Source organism: Necator americanus, chromosome II (assembly GCF_031761385.1).
Source record: "Necator americanus strain Aroian chromosome II, whole genome shotgun sequence".
Taxonomy (NCBI): domain Eukaryota; kingdom Metazoa; phylum Nematoda; class Chromadorea; order Rhabditida; family Ancylostomatidae; genus Necator; species Necator americanus.
The window spans coordinates 31,239,170-31,257,536 of NC_087372.1; the positions used below are offsets into that span (position 1 = coordinate 31,239,170).

Genomic DNA, 18,367 nt, shown 5'->3' on the forward strand with positions numbered 1-18,367 from the left:
AGTGAAAAAAAAGAACTCTATGGGACATATCGCCTTCATCGTCCAATGATCCTATCGATCACCATCGACGATGTAACGCTTCAGGCCGACATAAAACGATCTGCAACTGCTGCATTTTCGTAACTGATTTAATCCAGTGAAAGTCCAGAATAACCCGTAGATAAAATCTTGGTGAATCGCCGCCTTTTCATTTTCTTTTTCGTTTCATTTTCTAGAGATTTACACATGATAAAACTCTGCTGAATCGTTCCTTTCCTAAAGATAAATTGCGCGGTGCTACAAAATACTCAGGACCTTTTTCTTCTGGAAAATAGCAGATCAACGGAATTAAGCTTTCCAGTGAATCATTTATTGTTGCCACCGACTCTTGCAATGTCCTCATCACATATGGATTTTACTCGTATATGCGCGCACATACTCAGTTAGCACATCCATTACCAATCCAGGCAGCAGATGTTCCTCAAACGGATGCTTTGGGAAATTTGAAAGATGTCTGTGTTGGCGTTGCGGCGTTGGTGATCTTAACGGGTCGGTGAACCGTGAGAATTATACAGTAATGATATGAAATGCAACATAAATAAGAATATAATATGGTAATCTAATTATTATTATTTATTATACAATTATTGTTATTGGTAACATGGAGTAAAATCAGTAAAATAATGCGAAAGTAACCGCACTAACCACAGTAAGGTTAAAGGGACATCAAGGATATCAACAGGAAATCCTGATTGGAAACAAATACGCACATGTGGTTGTTGCTCTAATCCGCATATAATTGTAGACTCACGGCTCGTATTTAGTACTATTTGTCCAGTTTGGTTTGGCTTTGTCTTTGTGGATTTTTGTGGATTCTTTGCCCGTCGTCAACATCACTAATCTACTTGGAGAAGTATTCTTTAGCGGACAAATGTGTCCAAGTTGGTTATACCACTGCCGGACAAAGTTCTGTCCACGGATGAACGCATCATGCAGTGGGAGTATGTACATTTCCACTAGTTCTAGCGCTTGGGATGTTTGCACTGCACTAAGTATGAATCTGGAAATCAAGCAAATAATAGTGGATAGCACGATTGGGAAAAGAAAACACTGATGCTTTTCCTTCCGTTGTGTTTATTTTGCATAGGACAAATATGGTGTACAATGCAGTTTGGAGGGTGAGTGGGGGGAAACTCAGTGGCGCCATTATTTCAGGGAGTAAATAGTTAAGTCAATCGAGGCCCTAAGATCTAAGCATTACTCTTAGAGGATCTGTGACACGTAAACTAAAGCTGTTAAGAGAAAAAAAATAAGATAGGGCGTCCAGAAGCAATAGGGCCATTGAGTCCCTCCCTTCCCCTCCCTCTCTCCCCACCTACAATTTCCCCCAAATATTTTGTTCCTCGGGCCTGATAATATTTATTTTAGTAAGAACAGTCAAATAGAAAATAAGACAAAAATTCACTAGTAAAATCCTAATAAAATTAGTGGACATGAAGGTGTCTACCATGAGGACTTCTTCCGAGCCAGGAGATTTTGTATTCTGCTCTGTCGTATTCCAGCGAAAAACAGCCACGAAAAACCCACGTCAGAGAGAAATCCCTCGAATTTCCCAATAAAATTCACATTTGCAAATGAATTAGGCAACATTCTCCACTAGAATATCAAAAAAGTTGGTCCCCTTAGAAACAGAAATCGCCGTAACACTGAAGAAACGACGTTGAACCCTATGAATCAGATCAAACGCTTAGTAATATGAATGATTCTCGAATTCGAACGATCTGCACTCCCAACCGCCAACCGGGGATTCGCCCAGTTTTCTGGATTCTCATGATCATCCGACATATGTATTAAAGTGGTCAAGAGCGCTCGATTCGGAAGTGCTCGAACATCTGCCGCAGTTGGCCCGCGGAGGAGGCAGCGCTGCCGTGGTTTTCTCCCCGTGGCGCAACCTCGGCGACTGTCCTGTTCCTTTTAAGTGCTGGTCGCTTGGCGGGAGATTCGAATGCTTCCGACGCGCCTCGGCGGCGACTTCAAAGGCGGCGTCGATTCACAGAACCCGCCGTCAATGGCCTCGTTTCTCTCTGTGTTCGTGGTGCTGCTGCTGCTGATTGCTGGTTCTTGCATTGATTTTACTGATTGCCTTCCCTGCTCGCTCCTGTATCTTTGGTAATTCACGTGTTCCCCGTCGTCTGTTTATTGTTGTTGCAAATGAGGACTTCGAATACGTGTAGAATTGTTGCAGCGAATAAAAGCTAGCCGGCGTTTCATCCCGTGGAATCTGCACCCATTAAATCTCGTCGTTGAGGTCTTTGTCCGGGCCGACGACGACGACGCCCGATCGGCGACGACGTTTCAAATTATTCGACTTTTTCGAACGATGCATTCGAAAAGGTATTTCGAGGTTCTGACGGCATTTTAGGATCTTGTATATCTCCTTGGAATGCCTCACTTACAATAGAATTCTTCTCACAAAATCTCTTACTTTCTATTCCGTCTCTTGTGTAGTTGTTTTGCTACGATTGCAATCAATTAAAATAATTTGGAAAATTTTCTTCTTCAGGTAAGCCTCTTTTAAACTACCTCAGAATGGAAATGATACAAAAATTTCGCTGCAAGACGGCAACGAAATAAAAATTAGATGGAGCATTAATTGAAATCGATTTAAATTAGTGAAAATTAGCTAGGAGTAGCTGGAATCGCATTTTTGATGTATCATTTCCGTTCTACATTGTCTTTGCTGTTCCTAACAATTAATCCGCTCGCTTGATTTACGTTGCGCTGCAGCATGATAAGGGAGCCTTGCGCTTTGTTTCGTCTAACATCACCTATCAACCGTTGTCGACAAAGGAAATCGATCTCTATGCGATTTAGGAATTTCTTTCATCATTGGTTTGTTAAACAGGTAGAGTCACACGCATGCTGACCGTAAGAAAACCGGAAGATTCTGAAAGCGTGGAACTTGCAAGAACGATCTGCGCTTTCATTTATTTCACTTTTTTGCTATTTTTTTTACCGTGACCAGAGTGGTTGTGTGAATGTAAACATCACTAAAATAATAATTTGATTAGAAGCGTGAAGGTTCGACCTTTCTTGAATCTGGGCATAACTTTTTGGCGATAATTTCAAAGCAAGGAGTGCTGACGCACAAGTAGAATTGACAAATAAATTGATTATTTCTGCTCCTTTGGCGATTTAATGATGGATTGAGTCCGTCGCTAGAATTTAACATGCAGAATGGGAAATTTTTAGTCTCGGATTTCGATGATCTCTGATAGTAGCAACAAGAAGAAAATGTTTTTTTTAAAGTGGGCTTTTGTAACAGAACGACTTGGGATTTTCGTCGTTTGTCATGGGAGATCAGTAGCAGACGCAAGATTTGGGCTAGTTCTTAGTGACAATGAGAAGAGTAAACATGATGCTTGCCCGTATTGCACAGTCTTAGGTTTCGTGTCTATTCACTATATGCTGCCGTCGTTGGTTGGCCTAACCGTTTTTGTTCGCAGCTAATTCCACGTGAGTGGATAGCCTCACGTAGTCGGCATCGCTTTGAACCGGTGACCCTCCCGCCGTTCTCCGGACTCCTTTCCTATTCAAATACTCGATCAATTGTCTCTCTCTCTCTTTCTCTCTGTCGAGTGTTGATGTGATCGAAATGACGTCTACGTTTATCACTGAAATGTATCATGAACAAAGTTCGATCATCCGTTTTTTTGCTTCTGTCGAGTTTTTCCAATTTCACCGCACGCGTTTCTTATGTGTACGCGCAGTGATAGTTTACCTTAGATATTGCTAAAGTTTGATAGTATTTCAATTCATTCTTTCAAAACTCCAATCCCAAGGCAGCATCGGGTGAATTACCCAACTGATCGCTTCGCAGACTAATTGCTTAGCAATATTCCCGAAAGAGCGATATCCATTTCTGATAAGCGGGCATCTTCACTAGCGTCATTAACGTTCGAATATTTCAAAAGTGGTATCGCGGTTCAAAATCAATTCAAAATCATCAAAAACGGTTTGGAAATCGCACCTTTGATCTCCTCTTCCGAAAACATACTTTCCTTCCTTTACTGATCGTCGTCCTTGTTAATCTTTTCCTTTTGACTTTCCTTATTTCATTTTCTTTGTTATCATCGTACATTGCTGCTCGGTATTACCGCTATCATTTAATCCTGAACGAGGGGAACCACAAAAGTACTGTCTACTTGAGGAGTTGAATCGACAACTGTGTCATTTGAACGCACAACTGTTCTTTGGCCTTGGAACATTCTACAACTTGCACTTTACACACCCATGCAGTCGAGATCGTCCCCTTTTGAAACGCAAATTTTTAGAGGAGGAAGGTACTTAGAGTCTTGAGCCATATGAATATCAAAGAATTCGCTCGTAACTTTGTATCTCGTATTCAGAGGATAATCAAAAGGATAGTTTTGTACGTGATCTCCTCAACATCACTATTATTCTTTGGTTGGTTCAAAGGCAGCGTTCTATGGATATGAGGCGGTGCGGATTTCGGGTGGAGTATCCGTATACGGGGTCGTACATTATGAAGACGGGGAAGTTCCGCTCATCTCTCCCTGCATCACTGCAAACAGTCACCTCCAGAATGCCGTTTTGTACGACGCCTTTTATTGCAACGCTCCACCCTTTGCGCCGCCTTCGCCCTGCGATTCGTCGAAAATCAATTCAGACTGCCCCGATAGGCAGTAACGGTGCAAGGGTGGCGCGCTGCAATAGAAGGCATCGTGCAAAACAGGATTCAGGGGCCGGCTGCGTGTAGTGATTCAGGGAGAAATGAGCGGAACTACCCGGGCCTCAATAATCTACGACCCCGTATGCGGATACCTGAAATCCGTACCACCTCAGATTTGTGGTATGCTGCCTTCAAGCAAGGTGTAGCAACTATGACGTGAACAGGAATCAGATTAAAGGCATCATCCCACGAATCTGAGGTGGTGCAGATTTCAGGTAGAGTATTCGTATACGGGATGGGAGACTACGGAGAGGGAGGTGATTCTGTCCATTTCTTCCTAATTGCCGTAGAAAACTGCCCGGAAGATGCGGCGCCGCACAAGACTGGCGCGCTCCAATCGAACCTCTTGTACAAAATGGTGCGCCAAAACGAATGAAGCCGTATCTTCCGGGCCGTTTTTTACGGCAATTAGGAGGAAATGGACGGAATCACCCCTCTCTCCGTAGTCTCCCATCCTGTATACGAATACTCCACCTGAAATCTGCACCACCTCAGATTCGTGGGGTGATGCCTTTAAGTTTGATTCTAGGGAATTCGTAACAACTTTACACTATACGTCAGTGTAATTGCGGACTGCAAAGAGAACAGGGCAAAAGTACTTGTATGGGGTGCGCTTGCACTTTGTTTACGATGTTTCGATGCTGACTGCTGCGATATAATGACCCTGAAATCAACAAATCGTGACTATCTCAGCTAAATAAAGGTAGATTTGATCTCTAAAAAGTAATACGCGGATATCCAAGTGCTAAACCAAGTGCTTTAGTTCCTTAGTGTAGCCGATCCGGGGGTGTAGTGCGTAGCACAGTCGGTAAGAGGTTTCTGCTCGATCGGAGGTTCGAATCCGCCCTGGTGCTCACCAATCCCTTCGTTTCGTTCCCCCGAGCGCCAGACCTGTCTTTGACGATAAGAACACTGGCTTGACTCATCGGCTAGTCACTGCAGGTCATTGTGTTTTACAGCTACACGCTTCGTAAACCTCAAACAATTGTGAATTGATGTGAAGGTGGTGGCACATCCCTTCCCATCCCACGAGCGGATTGGTTAACGCCAGACACTTTATCCTTTTATAGTCGATCCCGAATTTGTTCAACCGACTGATGCGTCTTCGAATCGAATGGGTTAGGGTGGGGGAAAGAAGGAATTAAAGTAAAGTCGAACTTTCGCATTCCTAAAGAAGATGGAGTGTGTGTCTCAGAAAAGGAAGGTGCGTTGCGGTAGGCGCGTCGCGCTTTTCCGATTGAACACATTCGGCTGGTTGACCACAATCAAAGTACTAAGGGATTAAGTTCGGTTTTTGCAAAGGTATGAACCTTCGACTGATCAGTACAATAAAGAGCCAGCTTGACAATTTCCATAACTACCAAATATCAACCTACTAATGCAGTATGGATTTATATGGACTTAATTTAATAGCAATAAATGACCGTATGTTTCAGAAAGGAAGAACTGCGCCACTTTGTTTTTGCGCTCCCATAATAAAGGTTGTTGCAAAGTCGAGAGACAGAAAGGCACCAGGACCTCTATTCCAACTACAGATTCAAACCAGTTTTACTGAGACTTTCGGTGGCATCCCTTTTTTATTTGTCGTCTCCTAGTATCTGGAATGTGATTGACGGCTTCGGCTGCTATCCATTCTACCAGCACGTTTCATCAGACTCTACGAAAACCTAAGAAGACAATTTTATTAGAATGACAGCACTGATTCTGAAGGGCCACTGATGTGTGTTCTAATATTTAGTGGACGAGCAAGAATGTGTACAAACTGAAAAGTTGCTGCGAAAGTGCTTCCTTTTGGCTGGATTTGCGAGAAACACACATCAGAGCAGCTTTTTGTGCAGTTTCACAAAATGCATAAATAGGGGAGAATAGTGTTGCAAAATCATCCTCGAAACATGAATTTATATATTTGATTCTATTTTGAAAGCCATTTTCTGAGATCACTGTTACTTAGGATCGGTACAAGTCTTTCAGTCGTGGGTAATTTCCATTTTGAGTACTAGTTCTTCTTCGAATATACACCATCGATTTATGAACAGCTAACTTGATAAATTATATTCAAACGTATACAGTAGCTAATTATCAGTGTGTCAAGCTAAGATTTTGTCGTGTCGTCCATTATGCTGACCTCCATAGATGCTATAGGGTCAAGCCGGACCCTCAGGTGAAGGGGTTTTAGCTCATGGGACGCAACTCAAGTGAAAGGGGTCCTTTCGCCAGCCGTCCGAAAGGGAAGGGGGTAATTTCGACAACCGTTTAAAAGTGAAGGGGTCAGTGCACCGGCTCCAACTATAGGATCTATGCTGACCACAGCTGATTCACGTGAATGGCTTCCACGAATCCCATTTCTGATTCATTTGATGAGAAACCTCTTTTGATAACTTCTTTTGTTTCCATTGTTAGAAATATTTGCAGTACTGTGATATCTGCGTGTTTAAATGTCTATGATATCCACATGCACTTAAATGTCTAACGTGCTCTATTTTCTGTTGTTCGTCTTCAGTAAACTTTTTTCTTGTGGTTTCTGAGGCTCGCAGGCCTTAGTTCTGAGTCCTGTGTTTCCTGCTATTTGCACATTTTCAGATTATAGAATGTCGTTATTTAATCGGCTATTTCGTGGGAAGAAGTCAGTGAATAAGGAAAATGAACAGCCTACAGAACTGGTTGGTTTTCAAAATGATGAAACTTGCCCATAGTTACTCGAATTAAATTAGTTTGAATTTCTATACACAGGAGCGTGAAATGGCATACCGTCGCTCATTACGAATGTCATCGTCTAGAAGTGGAGGTTATAAAGGAGATCGGACTCGATTCAATGAGGATATTCCGGCAACTGCTCCTTATCACACTGTAACTGCTCCTCGCCTTCACAAAGGGCCAATGAGTTGTCCAGGAGGGTATGCATTTTTTTTTTTCAAACGTTTTCATTTTCATTTTCATTGTTATATTTTCTCCTTTTTTTGAAACTATGCTTTCGTTAAAAGCAAAACATCGATCAGCGTAAAAAACCGTTTTGCTGCGTAAGATGAAGCAACGCTCAAAACATCTGAAACGTTTTGTTTGAAGACGGGGATAATCGAAGATGATCTACGCTGTAAAATTCCAGGTACAAGGAAAGCTACCGCAATGATGCCATGGAACGATCATTTGAGACAGAGATTCGATCCTCTCGAGATCGGAGAGAACGTGAAAGACACGAATGTCCTGATCGGAAATATAGAAACAAAAGGTATTTATCTTTTACATATTTTTATTAAGGGTAACGGTTTTTGTTAGATTCATTGAGAGGTTTTATAAACGATTTTTACTCAATATAAACATCTCTAATAACTCTTCCAGTCACAACATGATCTAATTGCGATAGATGGAAATTGTGAACTTCCCTTTGGGTATTCTTAATCATACAAACGTTGTAGTTTGGTGTAAAATAAACAATGAGTCAACCATTATTTAATAATCCTTAAACAGTCCTTGAAGTCATTGAATTTCATGAAGTTTTGGTGCAAGAAATAGTTGTGGAGTAATTTAATTCAACAGCAATTCTAACTGCTGTCGCTTCTCAACGTAGTAGTCCTTTGCCTGCTCCAGTTCTTTCGCAGATTAACTCTCTGGGAATGGCTCTTTTTGCCTTTCAGTTATGCAGGAGAAACGATTTGTCTTTGTTTGTGTATGTTAGTAATCGTTGATACCTCGATCGTTTCGAGGCTACTTGCCCGTCTTCGGGAACAGGAGCTGCTTCTCTAATACACCAACCTTCACTCTAAACTTCAACTACTACCAAAAAAAAAACTACCAAAAAAAAAAGAGTTAGATTTGCGTGTTCTAGAACAACATGGGACACGTCTGAGTACGGAAGCGGCGATCCATCACCTCTTGGAAACTATCCAAGAAACTCACATTTCAATGAAGATCTGGAAGAGTCTGATGATCAGGAGTGGAACATGCACGATAAACTAATGGTGCGTATTTTTGTGAAGTATTTTGAACTTCCTTTTTATATGTCTTCCCATTCTTTTGAATTTTCGAGTCCAAAAAATGTTTTAGAGGTAAGTCAAAGAGCCAATTGCACATTTACCTACCTGTTACTTTGGTTTCCCACAGATTTTTAAATGCATTCAACTTTTTTGTCACGTTTAGCTTGTGTTTATATTTTATAGATATTTCAACATATTGAAAAATTGAAACCTCCAAGATTGAGAGCATCGACTAATTAGCAGCTCTTGTCAGAAAATGTTCTAAGTCTTATTTCACTACTTAGATAAAATAGATTCTTGCTAATGATCAGTAGTCACATATTACTTGATATCCATGCATATCAAACTTCCATATTCCTGTCGAAGACTTTTTGTTGTCTTAATGCCTTAGCTAAAATTTTGACAAACAGTAGCCTATAATTACAATTGATTAAACATCTTTCTTTTAGCAACTAGACAACAACTGTCGACGATTTATGAGAAAGTATAAACACGCTGAAGAGCGCCATATGTATTACAAAGCCGAGTGGAAAAAGATATACAAGGCCAAGGAGGAATCCGAAAACGTATGTCCTCATTAGCATATATCTCTCATGCATATATTTCTTTACAGTTTATTCGCCGTTGTGCATTTATGTGCCTGGATTCCTCAGTTGTGTTTAGGTGTTTCTTCGACAAATAGAACAGCTCACAAAGCAACATGATAGAGACTTAGAAAAAATTCGCAAATTAGAAGCGGTGAGTACATTTGAATATACTACTGGTGTCCCTTTCAACCAGATAGAGATTGCTAGACAGCCTTCCTTGTGTTGTTTACCGCGGAAGTGGGCCCACAGTCAGTTGATTCATAAATTGTCGAATTTTAGGAGTTTATAGTATAGAGTAGTAAATAGATCACTAATATCAATTGTGGATGCTAGATTCCATTTTCTTGGAAAAAATATGTCCTATTCAGATTTTCCTTAGTTTCATTTTCATCTACAGTTTTGTCCACATGTCTGACATATTAACGATTACAAGATTCTGCTGTTTACAAGCCCACACCGAAGTCACAAGGAGCAACTTACATGAGACATTCTTTGTCGACTTCATTTCTCTATATTCTCGAAACACAGTATTTTGACCTGTGAAATGATAGATCACTCAAAACCTGTGAAGTCTGGCTTCTACGAGCTCGGCGTTTGCATTGCTACATACACATTGAGAATATGAGTAAGCTTGACCTTGAATTGGGAGAAAGGCTGATAATAAACTTAATTACTAGTACACTGTAGTGGATTACAGTATGCAAAACATGACAAAACAATCCTTGTACTTCAGGAACTGGCTCATTACCGATTTGGACACTTGTCAGGAACGAATGCATATCACTTTGGTATGCCTTTGTCTCAAAACAGAAGTTCATTGATGCCAACGCTACCGCCTCTTCCCAGCAGTACAGCCACACCATCTACCAGTGCTGTTGAATCCATCACAGGCGCAGGTCCTTCTTTTCCCATTAATACAAAGCTATTTTCCATTAAGATTAACCATATATAGATTGTTGTATAAGAATGGGAATTGGAACCTATTATGTGCACAACGTAGGCACTCTTGTTACAGGTGAGGCTCTGACAGAACAGTGTGATCTGTCAATGCTTCGGCCGCTCCACTTCGACTCATCGTTTGCAACTCGTCCTATCACAGATGACATAGATGAAACAAAAAACTTCCGTGCATTAGCTGTAGATGATAGTGAAAGTTTCCTATCAGGAGTAGAGGCTCCTCGTGGGAATCAGCTCGAGAAGATAGCCAATCAGTCAGCTCAGGATGTATGCTTTTTTAAATTATAATTCCATATTTTTTGCTATTTGTTCCTTTTTGTCGAGCTTCAATTTTTTCAACTAAAGTGAGATGGCATAGGTCTCATATTTAGGATGTTAACTTGGATGATGGATACGGGACTACTGCTGACAACGTTGCAGTCAAGGATCACGGTGATTCTAAGAAACCTAGTTGTGAAAGTGATTCTCGAGAAAACTCATCTCATCAAAGTTGACGGGTTCCATCCATTTAGGGGTTTTCGTATGTTAAGGACTACAGGTTCTTATTTATATTTTAATCGTTCATGAAATATGGAGCGTGGGATAACCAGTGAGGTACCAGCTGGTTTCAATGTATGTTTACAACTCTACTTTTTACACACTTCTATGTACCAGATGTCTTCCAAGCACAACCTATTATGCGTCGTTTTGTATCTATATTTTTGTGATATTTTCTGAATAATGTGTTTTAATGCAGATAATAAATTGTCTTTGATGGTAGCGAAGATACGGGAAAAAATCTTTATTGCAAGAAAACTCTGGGAAGATGAAAAAATCACTCACCATTGGTCGTCACTCTAATAAATCAATAAACCGTACGGAGTATTGGACAAAAAGAAATGCAGAATTCCTGATTAGTTAGGTACATGCACAAGATATATCCGGTATCACGTTTCCAAGGCTCAATCTACATTTCTCGAGAATCTTGGTTTCTCTGCCAGTTAGGGATATCATGGCATGACGGCATATTCCGACGAACGAGCTGTGTTTAATGCGGCTCCAGAACTTGAGGTTGTTGAGGCAACATTCATGCGATACATGTAACCCTTTTTTAATGTTAATACCCTTCGTAACTTCCTCACTGGATTGAATTAACCATACGAAACTTGATGATATGACGTGTAGATGTGGAAGAGTGAAGTTAGATTTTAATCTGTTAGGTGACTCCAGTGAAAGGTAGAAGGTAGAAAAGGTTCTATTAATAACTTGCTTTGATAACAGAGGTAGGTGATACACCGGGAAAAAATCTGATAGCACATCCTTAAGTCGTTTGTAGCTTTGGTTACCTTCAGCTCAGATGGTGACTACTTCTGTATTAATTTTAACTCTTAAGGTTGGTAGTGCCTGTTAGCGGAGAAACATTACAAAAAAATGTGTATCTATAATGCACTTTGCTTTCTTAACTCAATCCCCTAGTTTTGTTGAAGAAATTTTGACAGTACTATCTGCTACCGGCCATTGCACTCCTGTGCCCATTTTCTTGAATCGTTGAGAGGAATCTGGTAGTGCTTCTTTCTACGGAAAAATGAGTAAGCTCCATGCCAAACCTAAGTGACTACGCATAGCTCACTAATAACACTGCGGAAGAACGCAATCATTATCACCACCACAAACTGATTACCGCTAACCACACTACTGTAGTTTGTGCTAGCATTGCATTAAGTGGTAAGGGCGACTACGGTAGCTGTGGAGAAATTGATGGTAAGGACAGAACAGTTGTTTGGAAGTTGTAGTCCAAATGTGCCACTAAACCGTACAAACAGATCAGAAAAACATCAAGCGACGTATTCGTTGTAATGTGCACACACAAGCCACGATGTGAAGTTACCAGTTGTAACAGGACAAAAGGAAATAGGATAGAAATCCGGACGCTCTGGTTAAGTTCTAGCTCATTTACAGAGAACTCGTGCTCTATGAAGACAAAAAGGCGTAAAATACTACCTGGAAGTGCACTTACACTATCGTTCTTGGCGATACGATCGCAACCACCCAATGGAGGAAAAGAGTGCAATATCGCTAAATATAGGAGACTCTATAATTGACACGTTTTTATTGTAGCAAATCTATGCATGACAATGTGACCAGTTTACATGCAAAACTAACTCGAAATAAGAAGAAGGTTCGGAAAACCGAGGAATAAAAATCGCATGCAAAATCATCTCAAAGTAGCAAATTGGAAACTATAGTGAAGTTTGCCTGTGATTAGCTCGGTTTTTTGTTATAAACATTACAACAACGTAAGTTATACGAACGAGAATCAAGCACATGCCAACGAGAACAACCAAAGCTCGTGCATCAAAGCTAATGGTAGCAGAGAAGAACAATACAGGAAAAATGCGTTCACATCGATTTTGCTTGCTTTTTACTGAGGTAGTAATCATCTATAGTATTTTGACGTTTTCGACCGTTACGATCGACAGAGCCGTCGAACTGGCGATAAGGAGGAATGAAGGATGTGCCGTCAGTAGAATCAGTAAGGCATCCATACCCGCGTTCATCCAAAGGCACAGAGGACAGTTGGGGAAACTCAGAGCTTCCAGAACTCACTTGAGTGCCGTTGCTAATGGATGCTGTGAAAAAAATGTTTAAAAAAACAGCGGTGATAGAAAACACCAAGAAAAAAGGGCATTTCCTGCTTCTAAAAAAATCTAATATTTTGCACTGAAAGTACTCGCTACGAATCAAGAAAAGGAATTACGAATAGAGATAGAAATATCACGTAAACATCACGTGAACAAACCAGTGTTCAGTTAGTATATTAAGCTGACAAAAGAACTATTCAGTCATTCATATCGGGCTTTACTTATTGAATTCAAATCAATAGCGAAGTTCAAAGTTGTAAGTCGACCATCATTAGTGGAGATGATTTCGAGCTGCATACTAATGCAGATGTCTTAGTAAGTCCAAAATGAGGAGGAAGGTTATCGGAATACTTTAATTAGAAACTTTTGTGTGACACTTTTGTGAGCTAGCAATGCATTCAACTGCAGGAAATGTCCTTCTCCTTTCAAAGCTACTATAGAAAGCCATCCTGTGGGTTTGTGCAGAACAAATTCACATGTGCAATAACTCCAAAGCCGTTAGCATTAGGTCCTTGCAGCCAAACATGCTGTCATAAGAGCGAGTTCCAAAAATAAGAAGCTAAAAGGTCTAAGGAACATCTAAATCAAATAGTGGCAGAAGTGATGCATTAAATCGATGCGTTCATTATGATCTTTGGTTGTTTGGAAATTGTGCAGTGAAAATGGTTTATGGACAAAAATTGTTGATATGATGGTTCTGCTAGAACTTAAATTAGACTCATTTCTCTCACTACAAGCAAACTCAAGAAACGTACTAGATGGTACAGCTCTTCCAATAGCTCCAAATTGGCCTTCTTTCAGAGGTTCTCCGTGAAACGATGTGTCGATCACGCATGACTGGTCAAGAGAGCGAAGAGCTGGTACCTGAGGATTTTCCTGCATACGTAAAGGAGCCTAAACCGTTTTCTAGACACTCGAAAAGGTCTCAGAACGGTGGAGTATTCATATATTCGTACCGCTCTCCCTGGCGGTATAATGCCAGTTCCTATGCCTAACGATCCGAGAACATCTAAGTATCCTACAGAAGTTGCAGGTTGGATTTGCGTCTTGAACATGTTTGCAGAGAAAGCTCCTGTAATACGACGTAAATTAAAGAATTCAGCATCAGTAGGGTGAGAACTTGATTACCAACCGTTAGTGGGAATCATTTGATTTGAGTTCTGCGGGATTTTGTAAGCCACTGAAAATGGAGTGATAACATGGAAAGAATCGAAGCGATTAATTGAAATTATACCGGAAGCAGAGGCTGGAAAGACTGTAGTCGGAGCTGCGGAAGCAAATTGTGGCGCTGAGGAGCTGATAGCTGATGGATACGGAGTATAAAGCAGCTGTAGTGGCACGGGTGAGACACCCAATTGAAACGTTGGCAATGCTCCTGCCAGAAGTGGGTTTTGTTGGAGAGGAAGCTGCCCAGGAATAAGCATTGAAGACAGTGCTCCATCTCTGGCAGCAAGCGGATTGATCAACGCTGCAAACATGAAGTAGTATTATCGTAGTTTCAAACAAGGGCAGTGGAAAAAAAACCTCCATGTCTTACTGATCAGTTCTCCAGAACCAAGTCAAAAAATCAATAAAATAACAGAGACTTTCAACTGAGCTTTTCATACTTCGTTGCTCATGCTTTTTATCTTTGTCTAAGGACTACACTTTGGAAGCTTATGGTAGGTGTGATGCAAAATATGGCATCTCCCGCAATCCGCTCAAATTTTCCTTAGCAGGATAGCGTGATGTATTTGTTACCAAAACTGCATAACAACGTCAGATTGTGGCAGGAAGAATGTGACCGAGATTTCTGTAAAGGGACTGGTTACGTCTAGTAATGGAAGCGAACTCACTCTTCAATGTGAAGCGCTTCAGTGGGATATCGTGGTGTTTTAGTATGAACAACACTACAGAACATTTCCTTGTGGGGCGTTAAAGGCATCACCCCACGAATCTGAGGTGGTACGGATTTCAGGTGGAGTATTTGTGTACGAGACCGTAGATTATGGAGAGGTGGGTGATTCCGTCCATTTCTTGCTAATTGGCGTAAAAAACGGCCCGGAAGATGCGGCGTGTGCACACGGCTGGCGCGCTCCAGTCGAACTCATTGTAGAAAATAGCGCGCCGGAACGCCCGAAGCCGTATCTTCCGGACCATTTTTTACGTCAATTAGGAAGAAATGGACGGAATCACCCCTCCCTCCTCTCCTTAATCTACTATCCCGTATACGAATACTCCACCTGAAATCCGTACAGGCTCAGATTCGCTCCAACAACTTATTCATCAATAATGATTGGTTACCTAAATGCTACCGTATTCACATTGGACATTTTCCGGAACAAACTGACAAACATGCTACGATACACTATTTCGAATTATAAAGCCTAGGGCTCCCAAGAAACTAATAGTAGGCTTTGCATCCATTATTTGTATTCACATTCCCATAAACAAGTGAAGGTGTATTTACGTTGTAGTCCAATCTGGTTTTGTGCTGCTAATATGGCAGTGAGTTGATCCGAATTGAGGTAGGATGTAGCCGGTGAAGGAGAGAGCAAGCCTTGCTTCAACATAGCAATGCTCGGAGACAGCGGAATCGACCGTGCCATCGTGGGAGGTATAAAGAGGCCCGGCAAAAGAGCTTGTGCAGAACGATTCTGAGAGGAAGGTCGACGCATAGCAGTGGCTTTCTTGACCTTAAAAAAAAGAGTACTGATCTGAGGCGGATAATAGGAGAAAAACGGGTTACCTCGATGACGCGGCCTTGTATAACTGTACCATGAAGAGCGGCACGCGCTGCTTCACTTGCTTCCTTGCTGTCGAGTGTGACAAAACCAAATCCTTTGGACCCTCTTTCATTCATAACAACTTCTGCATTGGATACTTTGCCAAACCTAAAAATTCAAACAACATTTTCGGATTTACAGGTTGAAGACGTTGAGAGTATGTCATAGTTGGTTAGCAAGAGAATCGTCATAATTAAGCCAATGACGGCGAGACCGATTCTGTCAGCTTGCTTTTCATAGCTTTAGGAAGCAAAGTAGCTAAGACGCTCGGTCATTCGGTCTAACGAGCGGCGAAAAGCAATAAAAGTGGGGCATTTTATTGCTGGATGTTGTTTGATGCTCGACACTCTTAAAATATCATTGTTCTTATCAAATGTATTTTTTAGTACCTATAACAGCACTTATTTAAATCTAATATCTCAGAAATGGACCTCGAACGGCAAATTCTCAGTTTCCTCGCTGGCTGCAGTCTCTTCGACTTCCAACAGATTTCAAATATTCACTATGGACACAATGTGAATATTTGACTGGTGGGACGGCAGTGAACGGTACCTAGCGTTCACTGCCACGCGAAATCGGAAAGCGGTGAGCTCAAGAAAAAAGTGTGTAAGGCCCCCGAATCCAGATACAGCAGGGTCGTATACACCTGATCTCCGTGCTTGGTCTTTCTGTCAAGCGTCCGTAGCGTCTTCGTTACGAGACACTCACTTGACGCTACGATATTGCAATATTGCAACATCAAGTGGGCATTGCGCGGCGAGGACGCCGCAAACGCTCGGCAACTTGACTTGCAAACAAGTAACTTGACGCAACACAGAGATTAAATATTTTATTGAGTGCTAACCGTTAAAACTAATTGAAAAAGAAGACTCTCATAGATTCTTGTAATTTGGATGAAAGCTGCACTGCCCAGACTTTTTAAAAAATGTTTCTAGTTCCGGTTGTTGGATTATATTCGCTAATCTCACTCTAAAAAAGTTGCTCCGTAGCGTTCCTGTCAGAAACCAGTTCTTGCAAATTAATAACCATGGAAAAAAAGCTTCATCAGAGGTGGAAAAATTTCCATTGAAAAACAAGATGTGAATTCATAACTCCAATTAATTCCTAACATAAATCCGTTGGGGGAAAGATTACTCATTCCTAGAGACATACGTGGAAAAGGTTTGCAAAGTTTCCTGAAATCCAACGGTACTTAAAGAAGGGAAACTCACGGAGAAAACATCTGGATGAGGTCTACATCTCGGTAACTGAACGGGATGTTGCTCACATAAATCCTGCAAACATATGTTTCTGTGATTAGCAGTCAAGTAACTGATGCATGGGGAACTTCGAAGGTTTCATATTCAGATAAAATGTTACATTTTATGGTTTATTCATGTGACCGCTACGCGTTTGTCGCAACGCAAACACTATATCTGACACAATTCGCTCGCCCATGGCACCCACCCAATTGAACGCACTCTTCGAGGTCAACTGATAGGGATAGGCGTCGACGAATTTACATACAAAACTGCAAAATTGAAGTCAAGGACTGCTCGTCACAGTTTCAGCAGCAAAATGCAAGACCAAAGAGCAAATTGAAAACGTAATTTTCTCAAGTTTTGACAACTGATGTACCACCCTTTTCAACTTTAACATTTTAAACAGAAAGTTTTCCTACTGCGCGAAACTATTTCATTGATGTTTACGAAGAAGGAAGGCAGAGTGCATCAGCGATTTGCCATACGGAATAAAACAAAATGAAGCGGTCCGAAAGATGGAACCAAATTCGAGTCGAAGAGGGTGTGTAGTTCATTAACTTCTATCCATTTGTCTTCGTGACTAACTAGGAGAGCCGTGGTGGCCACAGCTCAAAGTACCGAGTTCCCCTTTATACTTGTCTTTCGTGGAACTGGCTGTCTCGCGTTTCTACAGTATCGAAAAAAAAAAGAGTGGGGAAGGAGAAACATGAGACAGAAGCAAAAGCTCGAAAGATGAAAGAACAAGAACTTCACATTCTGAATGCAGCACTGGAATTTCTTGAGTTCACAAAAGTGTATGTGCTGTTTTCTCTGAACGAAAATAGGGAAAACTTAAAGAACACAATGCAGGACCATTAACGCGACGTTGTAAATTTGAGACACGGCGAGAAAAGAAATGAAAAAAGTTGAACGAGCAAACAGTAGTTTTTAATTGATTTTCTTGAGCTGTAGCCAAGATTGGTACTGATCGTCTTTATTAAACATCGATAACTATTAACGATCAATACGAATCTTGGCTACAGCTCAAGAAAAGCAATAAAAAACTATGTTTCAACATGCCGAGATTCAAAGACAATCGAACATGGACAAACAATAGTTGGAAAAGGACCAAAACTAATCCAACCTGCAATCATGATATGTTTCTTCTTTCCCAGCGGCAGATGTCGATGAAATTTTTGCTATTTCTTTTGGTTTTTTAGCTGAAGTTTCCGTTCCTTCATTATCTTTCTTCGAGGCATGAGATATGCTTTTGGAAGCTGTGGTTGAGCTGCTAGAAGCAGCTGAAGCACCTTTGTCTGTTGAGCGATCGACCATAATTTGTCGGCTGGAAAATAGTGATGAAAAACAAGCAAACGAAGTTCTCATCGCATACGACAAACGATTTCTTGGGAATAAACGCAAAAAAATGAAGATGTGAGGAAATATGTCGAACAGAGAGAGAGAGAGAGAGTAGACGGCCCATGGCGTATAATCTCTACTAGGATTTTTCTCAA

General features: G+C 41.1%; 2 protein-coding genes across 4 annotated transcripts; one reads left to right on the forward strand and one right to left on the reverse strand.

Annotated features, from left to right (window-relative positions):
- Positions 1 to 1,984: 1,984 nt before the first annotated feature.
- RB195_020054 (uncharacterized protein) lies at positions 1,985 to 10,741 on the forward strand (the record flags this gene model as incomplete). Of its 2 annotated transcripts, XM_064188184.1 has the most annotated exons (11): positions 1,985 to 2,148; positions 2,288 to 2,373; positions 7,313 to 7,392; positions 7,463 to 7,626; positions 7,836 to 7,958; positions 8,556 to 8,688; positions 9,153 to 9,269; positions 9,367 to 9,441; positions 10,024 to 10,186; positions 10,306 to 10,514; positions 10,619 to 10,741. In XM_064188184.1, the coding sequence occupies 11 exons, from the start codon at positions 1,985 to 1,987 to the stop codon at positions 10,739 to 10,741; spliced, it is 1,437 nt and encodes a 478-aa protein (XP_064044064.1). The 2 variants fall into 2 exon arrangements, with proteins under 2 accessions (XP_064044064.1, XP_064044065.1); XM_064188183.1 differs by lacking the exons at positions 1,985 to 2,148; positions 2,288 to 2,373 and having other exon boundaries at positions 7,321 to 7,392.
- A 1,885-nt stretch (positions 10,742 to 12,626) lies between these two features.
- Positions 12,627 to 18,188, reverse strand: RB195_020055 (uncharacterized protein; the record flags this gene model as incomplete). Of its 2 annotated transcripts, none has more annotated exons than XM_064188186.1 (9): positions 12,627 to 12,856; positions 13,624 to 13,732; positions 13,825 to 13,940; positions 14,001 to 14,048; positions 14,103 to 14,336; positions 15,318 to 15,543; positions 15,597 to 15,741; positions 16,845 to 16,907; positions 17,998 to 18,188. In XM_064188186.1, 9 exons carry the CDS (start codon positions 18,186 to 18,188, stop codon positions 12,627 to 12,629), a joined length of 1,362 nt encoding a protein of 453 aa, XP_064044066.1. The 2 variants fall into 2 exon arrangements, with proteins under 2 accessions (XP_064044066.1, XP_064044067.1); XM_064188185.1 differs by having other exon boundaries at positions 13,624 to 13,762.
- Positions 18,189 to 18,367: the final 179 nt, after the last annotated feature.